The sequence below is a fragment of the Protopterus annectens genome, chromosome 10.part0, assembly GCF_019279795.1.
Source record: "Protopterus annectens isolate FY-2018-M chromosome 10.part0, PAN1.0, whole genome shotgun sequence".
Lineage (NCBI taxonomy): Eukaryota > Metazoa > Chordata > Ceratodontiformes > Protopteridae > Protopterus > Protopterus annectens.
In genome coordinates, this window is record NC_056744.1 from 117,588,528 (window position 1) to 117,608,731 (window position 20,204).

The 20,204-nt window shown below is 43.0% G+C and overlaps 1 protein-coding gene across 1 annotated transcript in view; it reads right to left on the reverse strand.

Moving 5' to 3' along the window:
• NOL11 (nucleolar protein 11) overlaps window positions 1–20,204 on the reverse strand; it is a 1,613,635-nt gene that overhangs the window by 395,289 nt on the left and 1,198,142 nt on the right. The window contains exon 9 of the mRNA XM_044086719.1: window positions 16,270–16,344. Within this exon, the coding sequence (XP_043942654.1) occupies window positions 16,270–16,344 (75 nt within the window). The remainder of the gene's footprint in view (window positions 1–16,269; window positions 16,345–20,204) is intronic.

Genomic DNA, 20,204 nt, shown 5'->3' on the forward strand with positions numbered 1-20,204 from the left:
GACAATTTAACTAGTGGTGAAAAGTTCTGTTTAACAACTCACAGAATCACACACACAGAGTGATGAAACCAGATTAAGGTGGGGGTGGAGTGATCATGACCAACATGGATTACACATTTAAGATGGAAAAATTGTTGAATGACAATAATAAATATGAAACAGTATCAAAATTTGATGTGTACTGAGCGTATGCAAAGAAACTGGCAGCTTTATGAATACCTACGTGAAGGAGTTGTATCGGAACAATATAAATTTCTTATTGTTGACCATCCGGTAATAACTCACATATTTGGTATTCCAAAAATGCATAAATGTGTAAATTCACCTCCATTCAGACCAATTGTAGCTGCTAAGGGATCCAAGACTGAAGCTACAGCTTCATTCATTGATTTGAATTGTAAAATTTTTGGAAAATACTCCCCATATATTAAGGGATTCCTGGCATTGCTTGGACACTATTCACAGATGCACCTAAATGGTAATGAAGGATTCATGTTTGTAACTACTGACGTCATTAAACTGTTTTCTATTATATCCCATGACAATGGCTTGGAATTATTTGGGAAAAGCTTGAAGGAACTAGGGGAATTACACAATGTTTTAAGGGAATTAATGGTGGATTTGATGGAGATGGTTTTTGCTCAATAATTTTATGTTATTTAATGGAGAGTTTTACAAGCAGATTGAAGGTGTTGCGATGTGGGTGAGATGTACCCCTATATACGTGAATCTAGTGTTGGCAGAGTGGGGAAAGGCAGTTTGTTTCCCCCTCAAAGTATATATCCAAGATGTTAACGTACTTACATTACTTGAATAAACAAATTTTATGGAGAGGTACTGAGGAAGAATTACTGGAGTTTATAGATTACTTGGGAAATACGACTGGGTTTTTAAAGTTTACCAGTCAATATAACAAGGATAAAACAGAATTTCTTGACATTTTGCTATACAAATGTGGTGGTGAAATTTGCTACAGTATCTTCCGTAAAAAAACTTACATTAACTCTTTTCTTCATTATGACAGTTGCCATCCACACACTTTAAAGAAGAATGTGGTGAAAGGACATATGGTCCAGGTATCGAGGCTTGTTAGCCAAGATGAAATATTTGCAAAAGAAATATATCTTATGGATCTTTTTAGGAATAGGTGCTATCCCCCAGATCTATTACTCAGCACACAAAATGAGATATGTAAGAAAAGAAATTCCTTCTATCAACCGATTCTCCTTGACACTAAGAGGGATGGTGTTAATTTGGACAATACAAGTGGGATTGAGCAAAAAAAGAAGTTATGTCTTACCATAATGTTCCATCTGTGTTTATCTTCATTCATTCATTACTAATCTGGCCAATATCAAGCTCGTGTCAGCCAAAAACTCTCGAGCCAAGGTCCTACCCAGAATGCTCTATTCCGTTACCTCAGATAGAGTTTGCAAGTTGATAAAAGTAGAGGTTACCCTCTGGTCATAACAGACCTACAAGAAAGAAGTACAGATCATCAACCAAGAAACTCCAGATGGGGGACAGAGGGTGGGAAATAACGAATGAATGAAGATCAACAACACAGATGGAACGTTATGGTAAGACATAACTTCTTTATCTGACGTTGTTAATCTTTGTTCATTCCTTACTGATGGGACAAAGTCCCCAGCTACCTGTATTCCTGGGTGGCCCTCATGGAAGGACATTCCTGAGCACCATGGAACCAAGGAAGCTCTACCTCTGGAGTCCAAGTCCAATTTGTAATGAAGAATAAATGTATGAGGTTTACCCCAAGTTGCAGCTGAGCAAATATCATTGAGGGAAGCCTTAGCATGGAAGGTTCCTGAAGTTGCCATAGATCTTGTAGAATGTGGTTTGACTATGAGGCAAGGTGAGATTGTTTTTGTTGTAGATAAAGGTGATACATTTTCCCAACCACGGAGACAATGTAATTTTTGATACAGGATGACCCCGTCTAGGTTCAGAAACAGTTGGTTTGACTTACGGGTAGATTTTGTTCTGTCCTGATAAAATCTTATTTGCCTATGAACATCCAAGGAGTGCAAGCAATACTCTCCATTGTTAGAATGGTTAGGAAAGAACACTTGGAGATCAAAAGACTGGCTGACAAATCGCTCTGACACCACTTTTGGTAAAAAGGTACAATTGGTTCTCAGTGATACCCTATCCTTATGGAAGATAAGGAGGTTTGATGCATAAGGCCTGAAGTTCTGACAATCGTTTGGCCAATGTGATTGCAATCAAAAACAAAGTTTTCCAAGAGATATTTTACATCACAAGAGGACGCAGGTTCAAAGGGTGGAGCTGTTAAAGCTTGCAGAACCAAGGCCAAATCCCACGGTTGTATGGGTTCTCTGAAGGGAGGTTTTAGGTGGATAACCCATTTCAAAAAAGTCTTACAGATTCTGTGTGACATAAGTGAAGAATCTTGAAAGCCAATATGGAAATTCAAGATGGCAGCTAAATGTACACGGATAGTAGAGGCAGACACCCCCAGAGTGGAAAAGATGTGACCAGTAATCTAAAACCACCAAGGCCGGGGCTGACAAGGGGTCTATTTGCTTATCTCCTACCCATAGAGAAAACCTCTTCCATTTGTTAAGATAGATTAGTCTGGTGGGCGATTTAGGAGATGCAATAAGAATATTGCACACAGGGGACAAAAGGTTTTCATGACTGGCAATCATAGGAAGTGGAGAAAACAAGCTTTCAGTTTCAGGGTTGTTTGATTGGGGTGAATCAGACTTTGTGGATGGGAGATAAATGTTGGTGATGGATTGAGGATCCATGGTTGATCTAGCGGGTGAGACCAGAGGAAGGGAAACCAGATTTGTCGAGGCCAATATGGCAATGAGGATCACTTTGCTCTTCAACTGTCATGCTTTCTTTAAGAAATCAGGAGATGAGGGGAAGGGGTGGATAAGCATAAAGAAGACCAGAGGGCCAAGCGTGGACTAGAACCTCCCTTGGTGACTGTTCCCGAGGGGGTATCAGGGCAAAGTAGTTGCTGCACTTGTTGTTGGTTGGGGAGACAAATAGCTCGCAGCAAGGCTGGCCCCAGCGATGGAAGATTCTTGCTGCTATTAGAGGATTGAGGGACCACTCGTGATGCTGTAGAATGCACCTACTCAATTTCTCCACTATCACGTTGGAGCCCACGGGAATATGTGTTGCAATCAGAAAGTGGCTGTAAGCTATCGCCAATTGCCATATTCTCAAGGCCTCTCAGCATAACGGGCAAAATCTGGTGCACCCTTATTTGCTGATGTACCAGACCACTGACATGTTGTCTGATTGGATTGCAATAGTCCCTGACGGAAGGATGGAGTGAAATGCTTGCAACGCTAGAAGCACCATCTTCAGTTCCAGGGCACTCATATGCAAAAGGGCCTCTGTCTCCGACCAGGTGCCTCGGACAGAGTTTCCCTGACATAGCCCCCCCCCCCCATCCCATCAGGGAGGAGTCCGTGTCACCGTGGCTAGACGTCCACCAGAGTAAATCTTGTTTGCATTTCTGAGTCACACATTTGAAAAGACAAAGGATGTTGCAGAGGGTTCCACCGAGTGACAAGTAGCTATTGAAGAAGTCTCATGTGGAATCTGGCTACAGGAAAAATGGTGATTGAAGCTGCCACTGACCACAATAGCTGAAGTACAGATCAAGCTGGGGATTTGTGGCGACACAGCAATGGCTGAACTTGTTGTCTTATTCTCTGAAGTCTGTGTTCTGGAAGGGATGCTGTGCAATTTCTTGTGTCCAACAGTACCCCTATGAATTCCAAAGACCGAGTTGGGGCTGTGTTGGATTTCTCCCAGTTTATAGTGATTCATAGGCTTCGAGCTGTTAAGAGAGTATACTGCAGGGCTTCTTCCAGTAGACACTTGGTGGGAGCAGTAAGGAGCCAGTCTAGATATGGAAACACCTGGAATCCTTGAAGTTGCAAGTGAGCAATAACCACTGCCATGCATTTTGTGAACACACTGGGGGGCTGTAGAGAGACCAAAGAGCAGCGCTCGAAACTGGTAGTGACTGGCTCCTATACGGAAGCGGAGTTATCTTCTTGAGGGCTTGTCCATCTTTATGTGGCAATATGTATCTTGAAGATCTACACAGCACATCCAATAGTCTTCTTCCAGAAGAGGAAGGATTAGATGGAAGGAGATGTGATAGCCTCTGAATATAAACTGTTGTACCCAAGAGTCGGTTATCTTTTGCCAAGCAGCAGGGTACAAGGAGAAATAACCCCAGACCACTTCCAGAGGTGAGCAGTCAGGCAACACTTCAGGAGCGCTGACAGGGTTGGCCAGAGAAAGAATCTCTGGAACCCCGGTTTCACGGACCTCCTCTGTCCCGAAAGGGGAGTCTTTCATTGGAGTTTCCCCCTCTGCCTCTAGGGGAAATCTCGGTACGTGTATCCCAGAAAGAACCCTGTGATTTCTTGTGCCAGATCTTTCCACTCCTCTGATTTCTGGAATAGAATCGCTGAGGGGTGGATTGTCTGACGCAAACGGCAGACGAGGTCTTGTCATCTTGTTCACACCATGCCAGCGCATCCTTGACTTGAGGGGCAAACAAAGCGGCCTCTATGGGGGCATTCATGAAGGAAGCCTTAAAGGAGTCTGCAAAGTCACAAAGGTGCATCCAAGCATCTTATCTAGCGACTATACCTGGGCTGCCGCTCTAGCCACCCCTTCCATTGCGTGAAAAATAAGACACATGGAAGAGCTGGAAATTGACTCTAGGGTGGCTATCTGAGAAGCCACATTATGACGGACTTCGTCCGAAACAGCTCCTGGCAAGGTTTCAGAGAGCTGGTTGATAAGATCTCGCTGAAACCTGGTAAAATGTGCCAAATAATTCAAAGACCTTACGGCAAAGGTCGATGAAGCAAGCACACGCTTCCCTAATCTGTCAATCGCCTGGGACTCCTTGCTGGGCAGATGGACAGTTTGGCTCTCTTCTGCCAAATCCTTCTTAGTGGCAGCTGCCACCACCATAGCGTCTACTGGGAGACCACGTGACCAGTGGGGGGTACTCCACAGGGGACGATAATATCTTGTCTGGCCTCTTGGGCATTGCTTCCATGGTATCAGGAGCCTTCCATGCATGCTGCACAATGAGCTGGGCGAGCTCATCGACAGGAGTGGTGACCCAGGCGGTAGGGGGCCAGGCACGTAAAGCTTGCAGGAATACGGATTCCTCAGAGGAAGGATTAGAGGGCTTCCATTCACCCCTCTGTCCAAGGATCTCGAGGATGTCACCAAAGGACACCTCATCAGAGGGTGACCATGGGGACCCTTCCCCATCATCAAAATCCATATCTTCAGTCAATGACTCCTCAGTGGAGTCCATGTGCTTCCTCTTGCATGATGCTTTGTGGGGGGCTTCCTCAGTGGGAGGTTCTGGGGAAGACTGCAAATAGGGGGCCTCCTGAGGAGGAGATACCTGAAGCTCATGCCCGGTGTCCGGGGGGGGGGGGTGAAGCTTGTGGCAGCTGCGGTACAGTGAGGGGAGAGGACTCACACAAATGAGCTTTGCCAGCGGAGGCAAGCGCCCTCTCCATGGCCTGGAATGCTGGCCTGCCTAAGGACGGATGGCAGCCCGGAACAGAGCACGACAACCTTGGAACCGGGGTCACACCCTGCCCAGAGGGGGGGAAATCGGTGGGGAGCCAGGAATGCCCTCCCCAATGGCACAGCTACTGGCCTGAGAAGAGCCCGATGCCCAGTGCACCAAGGGCCAACTCTGGTTCCAAAGTGAGATCCACTATTGAAGTCGGAGGGAGGGAAGCTGGTGTCGGAGTAATAGGCTTTGAGACATGAGTAGAAGTCGAAGAGGAGTATAGGTTGGGGCTTGAGGCAAAATACGCCCACCTGAATGAGGGAACGTGGACTTCGATGGTTGAGAGAGAGACCTCTGGCCACAAGCAACTGGTCAACAAGCTGCAACACATCCTGCTCAGAAAGACTCTTGGTTGACCTCATGGAGAAGGCTGATGGCAATTCTGGCCTTTCCAGGAAAGGACTATACTGACTGCTTGCAAAAGGATCCAATGAAGGGGAATATTTGGTCCTTGCTAATTCAATAGGTGCAGAGCTTGGAGCTGGGGAAGTCTGCACCGAAGAAAATGGCGAGGAAAAAGTCTGCACCGAAGATGTTGCCGCCATGGTAGTTTAAAGGGTCTACACTGGCAATAAGGACAGTGCTGAGAACGACTGCACCAAAGTACATGTCGGTGCCGAGAAAGTCTGTGCAGTGGAGTATAGAAGAGTCATACTTGGGGCCAAAGGTGACTGTACCAACAGTGCCTTAAGGGGACTGAACCTGTATTGACAGTGCCGTTAGGGGTTGCGACAGAATTGTCGGAACCGTAGTAGTCTGCACTGGAAACTCCGGTGCCGATATTGATAAAGGAGACATGGCTGTAGTCAGGATCATTAGCTGACAGGGTCACATGTGGCAGCACTGGAGTAGTAATCAATTTCACCTTCTTGTGAGTAGACTCCCAACGATCTCCCGAGGGAGAAGGGAGTGACTTCGATGAAGAAGATGAAGAACGCCTCTTGCGGGATTTAACAGGAGGGGGTTAGCCTTCCAACCCAGAAATAGCTTCAAAGAAAGGAGACTTGAGGAGACCTTTCAAAATTAACTTATTCTTCCTCTCGCTGAGTGTCCTGGTAGAGAAGTTTTTACAGATCCCACATGGAGGATCTACTGTCAAGTGGGAGACATTAAGACAGCAGACACAAGTCATGGCCATCGGAAAGGGGTAACTTACGGCCACAAATCCTTGCACTGCTTGAAACCAATGTAACTCTTCTTATCTGACATAGCTGTTGTGGAGAAGCACAGTAGCAAAAGGAAGAATAATGGCTACCCAAGAAAAGGGTAAAAAAAGAAAAAGAAGGATTACCAACAATGGCAATGGAGAATTACCACAAGGTACGAAAAAGAGGGTAATAAAGGGAAAGGACTAAAGGGAGAGAATCTCAAGTGTGTGATGGGGTAGGAAAATATTAGAATAAACTTTTGAGAAAATTTTAGAGTAATATATAAACTGTCAAAAAATTTGACACTTAGCTGAGTGTGTGGCTTGACACGGCTGTTCAGCAATGCAGCAAACAAGATCTGAAGTAACAGGGAGTACAGCATTCTGGGTAGGACCTTGGCTCGAGAGTTTTTGACTGACGCGAGCTTGATACTGGCCGGCTTGGTTCTGAGGACGGAACCGATAAAAGAATGAATGAAGATTAACATCAGATTAAGTATTCCAAGAGTGCAGTTATGACACTGGAGTACAACCACACAGCACCTGAGATAAAGATTATTATAGAAACATGGGATAGTGTGTTTACTGGAGACGTGAAGGATATAGTGGGCCTTAAACCTACTTTTTCATACAGTAGAGGCATGAATTTAAAGGAATTATTAGCAAGAGGTTTGAAGAATTCATACATTTCCCAGATGGGTAAAAGTGGTTTGTGTAGTACATGTAAGTACATAAATGATGGCCCACATGTGAAGGTTAACAACTACGACAGAACACTCCGGTGCCCAGGGCACTGTAATTGTAAGACATGGTGGTGTATCTTACCACCTGCCTCAGCTGTCATGCATTTTATGTGGGTAAAACTATACACAAGCTTAGGAAACGTATTTTAGAACACAATAGGGACATTAAAAACAAAAAAGGAGCAAGTGCCCTGTTTACCCACAGTGTGGTATGTACAAATTTTAAAAGATTCTTATTCTTTGTGATAGACAGGGTACCCAAGACTGAGGCACGTGGTGATTTTAAGACCTTATTGGAAAAGAGTGCGTGTTTATGGCAGCTTCGCTTAGAACCAAATAAACCACCAGGTATAAATAACTATTTCGATTACTAGTATATTAGAATATAAATCCTATTTGATATGACAGAAGGCATTAAGTTTCTGCACTTTAGAGTGGGTATTTGCACAACAAATGTTTATGCAGTGGACTTTTACATAGCAGTGAACCTCGATTATGGAATTAAGAATAAGTTAGATCTGTATACAATTTTAATGTAATATTTTAAATTAATTTTCACAAACATATATCTACATACTTTTTGTATTGGCATACATCTTTATAGAATTTCATACAATGGTTGCAATATTTTTAACCAACATTCAAAAATAAGTAGTTTTATATGGTTTGTGTGGGTTTTGTACTGCATTGGCTTTTATGGTTGCCACTTTTAAATCAAGTATAGCACTGCTCTTTAAAAGTATTCTGCTATAACTGCTTATTTGGTCACATGATTTGTTAATTGATTGTTAGTTAAATGATTTATAAGGGCAGTTTTGTCAATGTATTTTACTCTGGTGAAGCCCACAAAAAGATGGGTGAAAGCGCTTAGTACATTCTAGATGTAATAAACGGGCTGGTGTGTCTGGTAAGTGTCATGGATCTCTTCCTTACTAGTTGAAGGTTGCCAGTTTTAAAGTCCTTTCATAAAGGCTTTGCACAACTTGGAAGAAAAGGTAGCCTCATTGCCAACATGGAAATTAGAGATGGCAGCCAACTAGAGCTTAATAGAGAAAATCTCCCCATCCTGAAAGAGGGAAGATAAGAGCAGCAATATATTAGGAATAGGGGCTGAAAAGGGGTCTAGATTCCATTGTATGGTCCAAATGGAAAACCTTTTCCACTTACTGGAATACACTTTCTTTGTACACTTTTTGCAAAGCGAAAATAATGTTCCTCCCCAGGGAAGAAGCCTGGACAGAATCAGAATTACTGGAACAAAAGAAACCATGCAGTTAGATGAAGGGTACGGTGACTGGGAAGTGGAAGAGCCCAGGGGTGGGAGAGATCATCTGAAATGGGATCCAGTATCAAAGGGTGATACGTCAGATGAGACCTTAGGCAGCAGAATCGCGGATGAGAGTGCTCTTCAAGCAACGGGGTTTCTGCAAGACTTCGGGTATTAGGGGAATCGGAGGGTAAATACAGAGGAGACCCGGAAGCCAATTGTGAAAACAGCATCCCTCTGGGACTTCCCCCACCAGCAGGATCAAGGCAAAGCAATTGCTGCACTTGCAAGTGATTGGGGAAGCAAAAAGGTAGTAGCATGGATGACCTCAATGGTCGAAGATCTACCTCGCCACTGATGGAGTCAGGGACCACTCCTGAGGACTCAAGATGGACCTGCTGAGTTTGTTAGTCAGCACGTTGGAACTCCTGGGTATATGGGTTGCAAGAAAGCACCTGGAAGACATTGCCCACTCCCACATGGCCTCTCTGCACACAGGATCAGACTATGTCGCCCCTTGCTTGTTGATGTACCAGACTACAGCCATGTTGTCCATCTAAACTGCTATGGTCCCCAGAGGAAAGCAGTCCTGAAAGGCTTGCAGCCTTAAAGGGACTGCTCTCATCTCCACGAAACTGAAGTGCAATTTGGTCTCTATATGGGAGCACATGTCTTGGACAGTCCTGCCATGAAAATGCATCCCCACCCCAACAGTGATGAGTCAGTGGTCACCATGAACTTGGGTGGGGAAAGAAAAGGGCCTGCCTAGAAAAAGGTTCAGAGTCAGAAGCCACCAAGCTAGATTACTCCTGCATATCTGTCTCAATATTATTGTCACAGACATGGGGTGAGACAGAATGAACCACTGGACTGCCAGGGTCCATTGGAGAACTCGCATACGATACCGGACATGAGAGACAAACTGAATGGCAGCCACTATAGAGCCTAGCACTTTCAGAATCAAATGAACAGGTGGGCATGTTAGATTCAACAAGAGAAACTTGATCCTGAATCAAATGGACCCTGCAGGGATGCAGTGCTGCAGTCTCTTATATAATGTCCAACTGCACTCCAATGAATTCCAGTTTTGGATGGGAATTAGATTCAACTAGGGAGGTTCACTGTGATCCCTAAGTGCTAGAAAAGCCTGAGGAGATACCTGGACGACAGCCTTTTTCAATGCCTCGTAGAAGCCATGTGGAACCAATCGTTTAGGTATGAGAAAACCTGCAGCTGGAAATGAGCTGCCACCACTGCCATACATTTGATAAACACCCGGGGGGGGGGGGCTGTGGTGAGTCCAAAGGGCAGGGCTCTGAACTTATGACTGTCCCTAGCCGAAAGCAGAAATATCTCCTGGAGCATCTGCCTATCTTTATACAATAGTACGCATCCCTGAGATCCGCTGAGCACATACAATCGCCCTTCCGCAAGAGGAGCAGAATGGACTGTAGAGTGACCATCCGGTACTTGGATTTCTTGACAGAAAGGGTTTAGTTTGTTGAGTTCTAGAATCAGCTGCAGGTCCCTGGTCTTTTTTGGCACCAAAAGAAGCGAGATTAAGTTCTGGACCCTTGTTGTCTTGTTGGGACCTCTTGAATGGCTCTTTTTTCGAAGGAGGTTTTGCACCTGGAGATAAGCCAACTCCCTTTGATGGTGTGGAACATCTGGGAGAGACTGAGTTGGAGGGGGCTTGGAGAATGGAATGGAATAACCCCTGGAAATAATTTTTAACACCCACTGATTGGAACTGAGACTTGTCCAGGCTAGTAGGTGGAAGGAGAGATGACCACAGACTGCCTCCAGGGCAGGACAGTCAAACAATGCATCAGGAGCACTGGAAGGACTCCCCTGAGAAGGGTTCCAGAGAGCCCTGATTTTGCAAAAACCCTGTGCCCCTAGGGCAGCATCTACCATTGAATCCCCTGCCCTGGCCAGTGGAAGAGGATTCCTGGGGAGCATCCTGAAAGGAAGACACGAGTCCTCTGGTACCAAAGCTTTTTACCACCTCTCTGGGTCTTAGAAAAAGACCTCTAAGGGGTAGAAAACTAAATTCCTACTGTACAAAGAGTCTTGCCTTCCTGCTCACTGCGGGTTAAGGTCTGTTTAACTGATGGTCCACAAAGAGGAACTGTCAAAAGGGGCATTTGTAAAGGACTTAAAGGGTTCCACGAACCAGCAAAGCCAGGCATGACGCCTCATAGCGATGCCTGCTGCTCGAGAGGTGGCCGCTGCAGTATTGGAGATCAACCTCTGAGGCATTCGCTACGGAGGTGAGAGTGGACAGCCTCGGAGAGTTGCTTGAAGCTCTCGAGGTAAAAATTGTGACAGGGAAGTGGTAAGATCTGAAACCTAATCCCTTTGAAACCGGATTAAGTGGGCCAAGTAATTGACTGCTCTTAGATCAAAAGTAGCTGAGGCAAACGCATGCTTTCTAAAGCAGTTAATCGCCTGGGACTCCCTGTTCAGGGGATGGACAGAGGACTTGTGCTCCTTCTGGATAGCAGGGGCCAGCATGATGGCATTGACAGGGATCCCTTTGCTCCAAAAAGACCTGTTCTGAGGGGGACTGAGGAACTTATCTGCTTTCTTGGGCATGGATTCCACTGTGTCTGGCTCCTTCCAGGTCCTGCTGGTGATGAGGTCCCCAAGCTTATCAGCAGGGGGGGGGGGACCCAGGTAGAAGATAGGCTCATTCTGAACGCCTTCAGAAACAGACTCCTCTGAAGACGGGGAGTTGGGAAGACCACCCACCTCTCTGAGGACTTCCAGGATGTCCCCGAAGGAAACCTCCTCAGATTGAAGTCTGGATGACCCGTCTCCCTCCTCAAAATCTGTCTTCGGTGAGGGACTCTCTGGGGAGTCCAGGTGCCTCCTCTTACACGTTCTCTTCAGAGGGAGCTCCTCTGCAGTGGGTTCAGGGGAGGACTCGGAAGAGATGGGTACCCCAAGTGGGGCAATTCCTGACTGAAGGCATTCGTGAGGGGACTGCCCCTGGAAGGAGGATGAGGTCTGAGCACCCATACTCAAGAAAGGCTAAGGGGGACCTTGGGAAGAAGGAGAGGTAGCTACCAAATTGGAGAAGGTCCTCTATACTAGCCGGAAGGCAGGCTGACTGGATGAAGACCCTCCCCCATCCTGGCAGCCAGGGCCACCTGGGAAGGGTGAAGGGACCCTGACAGCACTGAAGGTTCCAGACGGTATCGACCCCATGCTGTCGAGCATAGAGGTCCCCATGGGAAGGGAGCAGTCCAAAAAATATGGGCCCAAACCCATCCCCAGGGAACTAACACTGACCCCTCAGAAACTAGGCCCATTCTGGTCCGAGGGATGCAGAAGAGTGCCAGTTAGGGACCTGGACGGTGTCAAGAAAGGAGGGATTCCTGACACAGTCGAACTCTCACTGAGAATCTCAGGGTCCTGACATTTCAACTCCTTCTGGATCGGGAGAGGAGAGTGGAGACCTGTGGATGGGGAGGGTCCCCTAGCAGCATGGGCTGGGGATGACAGCAGGCCCAACTCGAGTTGGGCTTTAAGGAAACTCCATCAACCTACCCATGTCTGAGGGAAGGAGAATTCTGGATGATCTGGACAAGCTGAGGAGCAGACTGATCTAGTTGGGGATCCAGCCTTGGATCCTGAATTGCTGTGGCTCCAAGCAGGAGAGTGGCACAGATGTCTCTGATCCAACCAGGTCCTGCAGGATCTGGGAGGAGAACTCTCTGAAACAGGAGGATTTGACGCTACTGTCGGATCAGACAATTTGTTAGAGTCCGAAGACTTGGGAGCTGTACTGGCCAGATCCGACAAACTAGTCAGATCCAGGGACAGTCTGCTCTTATTCAGATCCAAAGACATCCGGTCTGGTGGGGTCCTGGATCAGAAAACCTTATCAGAGGATCTGTGGATAACCAACCTTGGATCTGAAGCCCAAGAAGCTGGACTTAGATCCAAGGATCTGTGATCAGAGAGCCTCGTCTTTTTTGGAAAAGACAACATCTCAGGGGTAGCAGGAGGTATCTTCTTTGGCTCCTGCGAAGACTTGGAAGGGGAGTCCGAGGACAGAGGCCCCCCCCCCTTTGCCAAGCCTTTGAGGACGAGTTTGTTGTGGCGCTCTACAAGGGCCATGGGGTTGAACACGGCACAAATGTCGCATTCAACCTCCAGGTGCACCGACCCTAGACAGTGTAGACACTCCTCCATGTGCAAGTCAGCATATGGCATCTTCCAACCGCACGAGAAGCATCTCCTGTAGTCCACAGGCTTATCAGCCATACCAATAAGACACACAGTCAAACAGTCTCACAGAGAGAGAAATTACTACTCTAATAAAGGGAGCAAAGCACCAAGTACTTGAAGGGGGGGGGCTACCTAAATACCCACTAGATTCTGCTAGGGAGGGGAGGAATACAGAGAAAAGGGCTAACTATGGAAATACTACACAAAGGAGGAAAGAGAAAAAGGCAACAAAAAGCACCACTCATCTAGAATCCTATGCTTGAGCCTGGACCATGTTTTGAGCAATTCACCTGGAAACGAGATCTGAGGGTTAGAGGGTAGCTGGGGATTATGGGAAGGGGAGGAGCGTGAGCTCTGGATCTGTCTAAGAAGTGGCCGGCTCAGCTCAGAGGTTGGATCCTAGACCCATCTGTGAGGAATAATGGTATGGATAACATCAGATCAGCTGACAGTACAATTCAAGATGCCCTTTACCAATAGCAGTACTTTAAAGTCAGAATCTGTTTATAACTGTCAAGAAAGTAATTTGTTTTTGCTGTCCCACCTCCCCAAAGAAATTACCCTGATGGTTCCCCTACATTAATCAAGCTTATTTCTTTTATCAGAACAAGAAATGGGCATCCCAGGGAGAACAATATGCCCTATGGCCCACTTGTTCCTGCCTTGTAATCCCCATCGGCCCTCCAAGCAACAGTTGGACAGTAAAAATTAGGTCAGCTTGTTGATTTGGTGTCTGTGTGGGTGGGAGGGGGCAACTTTACCCTCTCTCCTTGGCAGCAACCCTTTTCCTCCACAGCAGCTCCCAAGTCCTCACTGCTGAATCGCAAGGGGAAAAAGGCCTCTACAGAGCTACCTCCACTCAGCTGTGTAGCTTGGTTGGCTCAGGACTCCTCTAGGAGAGTATCTAGAACTCTTACTGGGCATCACCCATCAGGTGAGCCACAACTGCCTACCTCCAACCCAGGAAATGCAAACTGGCAGCTGACACACACTTCCTCCCCAGCAAGCTCCTACAGGCAACCAAAGCTACTAATCAAACTTCAGCTGCCTGCAGCATAGTCAGGGCCTTCTCCCTCTATACCATGAGGCTCACTTTGTTAATTCCAAAATTTGAGTCAACAGTGCAGAGACGTGTGGGGGATGCAGGGAGAATGCCTCCATCTCTCTCTTAAGCACAAACCTCTGAATTGTACTTGATTTGTGTCTATATTTTGCTTTGACTCTCCTAAAACTTTTGATGTATTAAAGGGAAAGATTTAATCCAATGAACAGCACTGAAAAAGGGAATTGCAATTTCACCCTCTATAGAGCATAGTGGATTGGGGTACAGAAGTGGTGTAACAAAAAAAAAATACTAACTGTATACTGTTCTACTCCAAAATAACTGCTTGAGTGTTCCAGGGACATTAGTATTGTAAACAGCTACAAGTGAAGATGAAATACATTTTCTGAATCATTTCTGTCCACAGTGATTCATTACAGGCAGTGCAGCAACATGAAACACAACTACATACAATTTGATGTGGTGCAGGTTACAAAGAACATCCAAATTAAATTACAAAACAGAAATGATGGGATAGTCTGCCTCTCTAACACAGTATAAATGTATGAAGTTCTTAATGACAAGACTTCTGTCTTTCAGTATTCATAACAGACTGTGAAATACAGTGACCATAGTCCCAAGTAATCAATGCCTTCAATGGATGCAATAAGGAGCTGTACTCCCTGTAGAAACTAACACATGCTTACTACAGGCAACTCAAAGCACAATGACTCTCTCCTTCTGTTAACTGCACTGATGCAATCAAACATCTCAAATTGTGAAAGGAAAAACTATAGACCTATCGCTTCATAAATGGCCTCATTCAACAATGTGATCTACTAGCAACACAAAGCAGAACATTCATATTTATATTATCTTGAAAGAGGTAAACATTAGCAAGCAACAATAAAAGAGCAACAGTGTGCTTGAGAGTGACAGCAGCCAAGATAAAACCACCTCCTGCAAAACAGCTAAACTCAAGTCTATGCCTCAAACAAACTGCAGTTCATTTCAAGATCAACACTGCACAATACAGAATACTAGACAGACAACTCAAAAGAAAAACTAGATGAAAAACCGTTTTCTACTTGATATACAAGGGTGATCAATGCTGAAAACAGTCTTACGACATCTCATCTACAAAGCATAACATGAAAGCTTAAGTCTATAAATTACTGAAGTCTAGCTTGCTGACCTAAATACATTAAAGACTAGCATGTTACTGGCAATTTTTGTCACATTGTGCCAACCTCTCTCCCATAGGGAAATCAGCAAACCTACCATGAAACCACAAGTAAAATTTAAACATGTTTGTTTACACAAACTACTCAGGGACGCATCTACCAACATTCAGGACAGGATGGGCACATTCCCAGGACCCTTTTAGTAACAAACTACAGAGTTGAAATCATCAAATTAAACCTCTTCCCACTGGATTCAGATACCATAACTATATGGCTCAAATTCACACATTTACCATCATCGAAACAGTTACTGTAAGACATTTGGTAAAGAAAGCAGGTGCAATACAGACTGCCAAATTCCCAGGAGAAAATATGCTGAGTAAAGAGGTGCTGAAATACTGAACCTTCATGTAATTGGATTTCAGACGGAACACTTCTGTAAGTAGTACACTAATCAGAAGCACTTAGGAAAGGATAAGAGGGCCAAATCAGTAGCAACTGGGTTTGCAAAACTGAGACTGAACTTGATGAGTCCCCCAAATAGCTATAAAAAAAGCTTGCAAACATGTTCCAAATAAAATCCAAGTACACAGATTCCAAAAACGGACTGTCTCAGCTCAAAGTTATAAATTTTGCACTGTACTAAAATGTTTTTCAATGCAAAGAAAAAAATAAACCACCGATAAGTACGCACCTTGCTCTCCTTTTCTAGGCTCCTGAGCATGCCATAGCCAAAATGGAGCAGAGAAAAAAATGCTTATAAAGTAGCTGTTTCATTTTCAACAGCTACATAAACCGATTTCTTAAGTGCCAACTTTGTAGTCAACAAATAACTCTTAACAGGTACACTCATTTGTTTGGATGCATGCTTAAAAATAAAGTTTGCAAGTTATAAATATGGGTACAGTGCTAGAAAAGGTGTAAAACTTTACTATGGATACTGTGGCTAATATAGCTGTGAGATACTCTTATTTGCACCAGTTACAAGGCAAAGAAGTCAGTGAAGAAGTCAAATGCTCACTTTAACAAGCTGCAATAACTGGTCTGTGTTAGTTTCGAGATGGTGCTTAGGTGATGGGCTTTTCATCCTTCTGACCTATGAATAAAAAATAAAGTTGGTTACGAAAGGAAATAAAAAATCCAAACTTTTTGGATGTAAGCTTCCCCCCTTGAAAACACCACCTGATCCCTCTAGTATACCTGCTAAACACTCTTCCAATCAATACATACATACACTTTTGTTATGTCAGTTTTACTGGTAATCTTCTTCTGTTGTTGGCTATAGATTTCCATTTTACACACAGAGTTCCTTAACATTTCATCACAAGGTTCACAGCATATTACCACTAACAGCTTAAGAGCCCTTACAAGCATAGCCAACATAACCCAATTTTACCCAATATATAGTGGCTCCTAGGGGCAAGTGGATGGCATTGGTTTGTGCTTATGCCTGGAGTTAAAAGCAACACGTCAAGAGATCTGCCATACCCTGGTACTAACCACAATCAAATTAACAGACTTTCCGATTTAATGTTTAAATATAAAACTTTGGAAATTAACAATACTTACCTAGGCAAGGGAAGAGTTTTTAAAAACCCAAACATGCAGGTAGGAAGTGAATTTCACAAAGAACTTCTAGAAATTTTTAACTGATGTGGTTTGGATGTAGTAACAGCTATAACAAATGAGTGTGAAAAAATTAAAGTGCTGGTACACAGTGAAATAGAAGTTAACCAAAGTATTACTAAAGAGCTTATGTTTCAGGTAGACATTGAAAGAGAAAAATATTTTAACCCAAGGATTAAGATAGATGAGAAGTGTGATGCCTTAATTAACAGAAAATTGAAGAAGCTAGAAAGGGATTTACTAGAATATAAAGAAAACAGGCACTACCAAAAACCAAATAACCCAAGAAAAAAAAAAGAAAAAGGGAACCTTTACAACTTTGAGACCAGGTTTGAACAGAGAAATTATTTTTGTGAAGACCAGGGTTACTGATGAAATGGACAGAGTAGGTTACCCCTACTGACCCTTTAGAATACCCTGCCCTTCAAAGATCCGCAAGGATGAAAAACAAAGATCCACCACAGTATCACCAACATTTACAATTCAAGGGGAGGGAAAACAGGGAGAGGGGGGAGAATGATAATATGGACATCTATGTATGTATCCACATGTAGGTGATTCTTCACAAATTGAAGAAACTTAACTACAGGTACACCTATTCGCCAGAAGAAATGAGATTTAACCAGAGTTATTCTTGACAAAGTTATTTGTGAGAAAAATGAAATCTAGGCCTAGTATTGCCTCAGCAGGTTAACACGGATGATGGCACAACTACAAAGAAAAGTTTATACAATCCACAACTGCACCCTCAGCTAAAAAACGCTGAAGCTCTTGTGAAGAAAAATTAGAAAAAAAAATGTAATGATAGACACACACCTAATTTGACTATGGAAGAAAAGAATGCACTAGAGGATATGAGAAAAAACAATGACATCAGGGTCATGAAACCAGATAAAGAAAGGGGGAGCAGTTATAATGGACAGGATTCTTTATGAAGGTAAAATGAATGAGATTCTAAATGATACAAATAAGTTGGAGTATCTAGAAATTAAATGAATATTTCATACAAAAAGATAGACACCGTTTTGAGCGATGTTTATGAAGAGATTAATTGACCAGAATACATTTAAATATTTGAAAAATGACAAACAGAACATTCCCTCCATTTTTGCAATCTCCAAGGTCCATAATAATGAGCTAGACCCATCTCTTAGACATATTGTGGCTGCAGAAGGGTCCAGGACAGCACCCTTGGCTAAATATGTTGATAATAAACTAATTATAATGAATGAAAGACTCTTGGGATCTTTTATGAAATATAAAGCCAGAGTTATATAATGACATTAGTTTTGTAACAATTGACAGACATAGTAGATCTGTTCACCAGTATCCCTCATGACGAGGGTATACAATTTCTTGAAGAGGCTTTATTTAACTAAAAAAGTTTACAACATAGCAAACATCTACTTTGTTTAAATCTTACAGATGTAGTTCTTAAGAATAATTATATACACTTTGGAGGTGAATTCTTTCAACAAATACAAGGGAGTAAAGTATGCGTGCAGCCAGTGCTCCAACCCTATGCTAACATAGTTTTAGCAATTTGGGAAAACAAATCTGTCCTTCACTCAGGTTACACAAATTGTTGGTCATTTTATAGGAGGTACCTAGATGACATCTTCTGGACTTCATTAGAAAAATTAAAAAAAATGATTGCTTACTTAGGTGAAGCCATTAGGTTTTTGAAGTTTACATAAATTGCTCCTTTGAGGTACTGCAATACTTAGATGTGACAGTTTATAAAACTGGTAAAGATTTAGGTCTAAAATATTTAGGAAGGACACGTTTTCGAACTCATTTACACTACTCAAGTGCCCATCCATATTCCCATAAAAGGAACATTGTAAAAGGTTAACTCATGAGGGCCAGCAGAAGGACTTCAACAGACAATGATTTTGAGGGTGAATGTAGATTCTTAGAGGAATTTAAACAGTAGCAAAAATACAGGACAAGACCACCACTACGATGCACATAAAATTCCAAGATTTTTATTATAAACAGAAATGAGTGCTTTCACGTGCCAAACGCTGCACGCTTCATCAGATTTCATTTTACTAGTCAATAAAACAGTCTTTAAATATGCTGACCAATTACACTTAATTAAAATCAATCAAGTAATACATTTGAATCAGGCAGGTAGCCATGGTAACTATTTCAATGCTGCTAGCTCAAGTCATTCATGGTAGCCACTGTACTAAAAAAAACCTAAATCATACAAAACAAGAAATCTCTATACAATATAATATATATAACACAATGTGTGAATATATATGAATAAATATAAATATATATAAAAAATATATGTATAAAAAATGAAAATAGAAATATATATGAATGTCTACCATGAATGACTTGAGCTAGCAGCATTGAAATAGTTACCATGGCTACCTGCCTGATTCAAATGTATTACTTGATTGATTTTAATTAAGTGTAATTGGTCAGCATATTTAAAGACTTTTATTGACTAGTAAAATGAAATCTGATCATTTCTGTCTATAATAAAAATCTTGGAATTTTATGTGCATCGTAGTGGTGGTCTTGTCCTGTATTTTCGCTACTGTTTGATTTCTCTTCTGGAATTGGGACCTTTGTATAGCAGCTGAACCTTATTTTATTTCAGGGATTATTTAAAGAAAGAGGTTATCCTCTCAATTTAATTGAGGAAGTCAGAAAAGTAGCAGCTGGTGGAAGGATAGATTTAGACCTATTCTAGGTGAAAATACTATAAATGATAGTATTGAAAGACATTGTTAAGAAAAAAATGTTTAGTCAAGCTTTTGTGACAGAATATAATGGGAATATACACAGTCAGAAATATTATAGAAAAGAATGGGAAAAGTATATAAATTTTACTGACTTGGTGGAAATTCCCAAAAAGCCTGTGAAAGTTATATATAGGTTACTGGAACAAGACATGAATAGGAAAAGGATAATTAAAGTCAAGAGGAAAGGAACTTTTGAAGTGTGGTGCTTGTTCCCAAGTATGCATGCATATTGAATAAGGAGAGTGTATTCTTGTCAAGTAGGAGTAAATTGACAGAAGGAATAAATTACTTCAACTGTCACTCCCTTTGGTTTAATATATCTGGCTACTTGCCAAGAATGTCAACCTTTTTATGTTGGGAAAACTGAGTGTAAACTCAAAAGAAGAATTTATGAGCAGTATTATGACATGACAAAAAAGATAATAATGCCCTATACAAACACTCAAAGGAGTGCATACAGGCTAATTTTCTGTTTTTTGTTAGAAGACAAAGTGTAATATAACAGGGGGCTATGAGAGGAGAGAATTGAATATAAGCAACTGTGGTGGCAAGCCACCCTACAAGC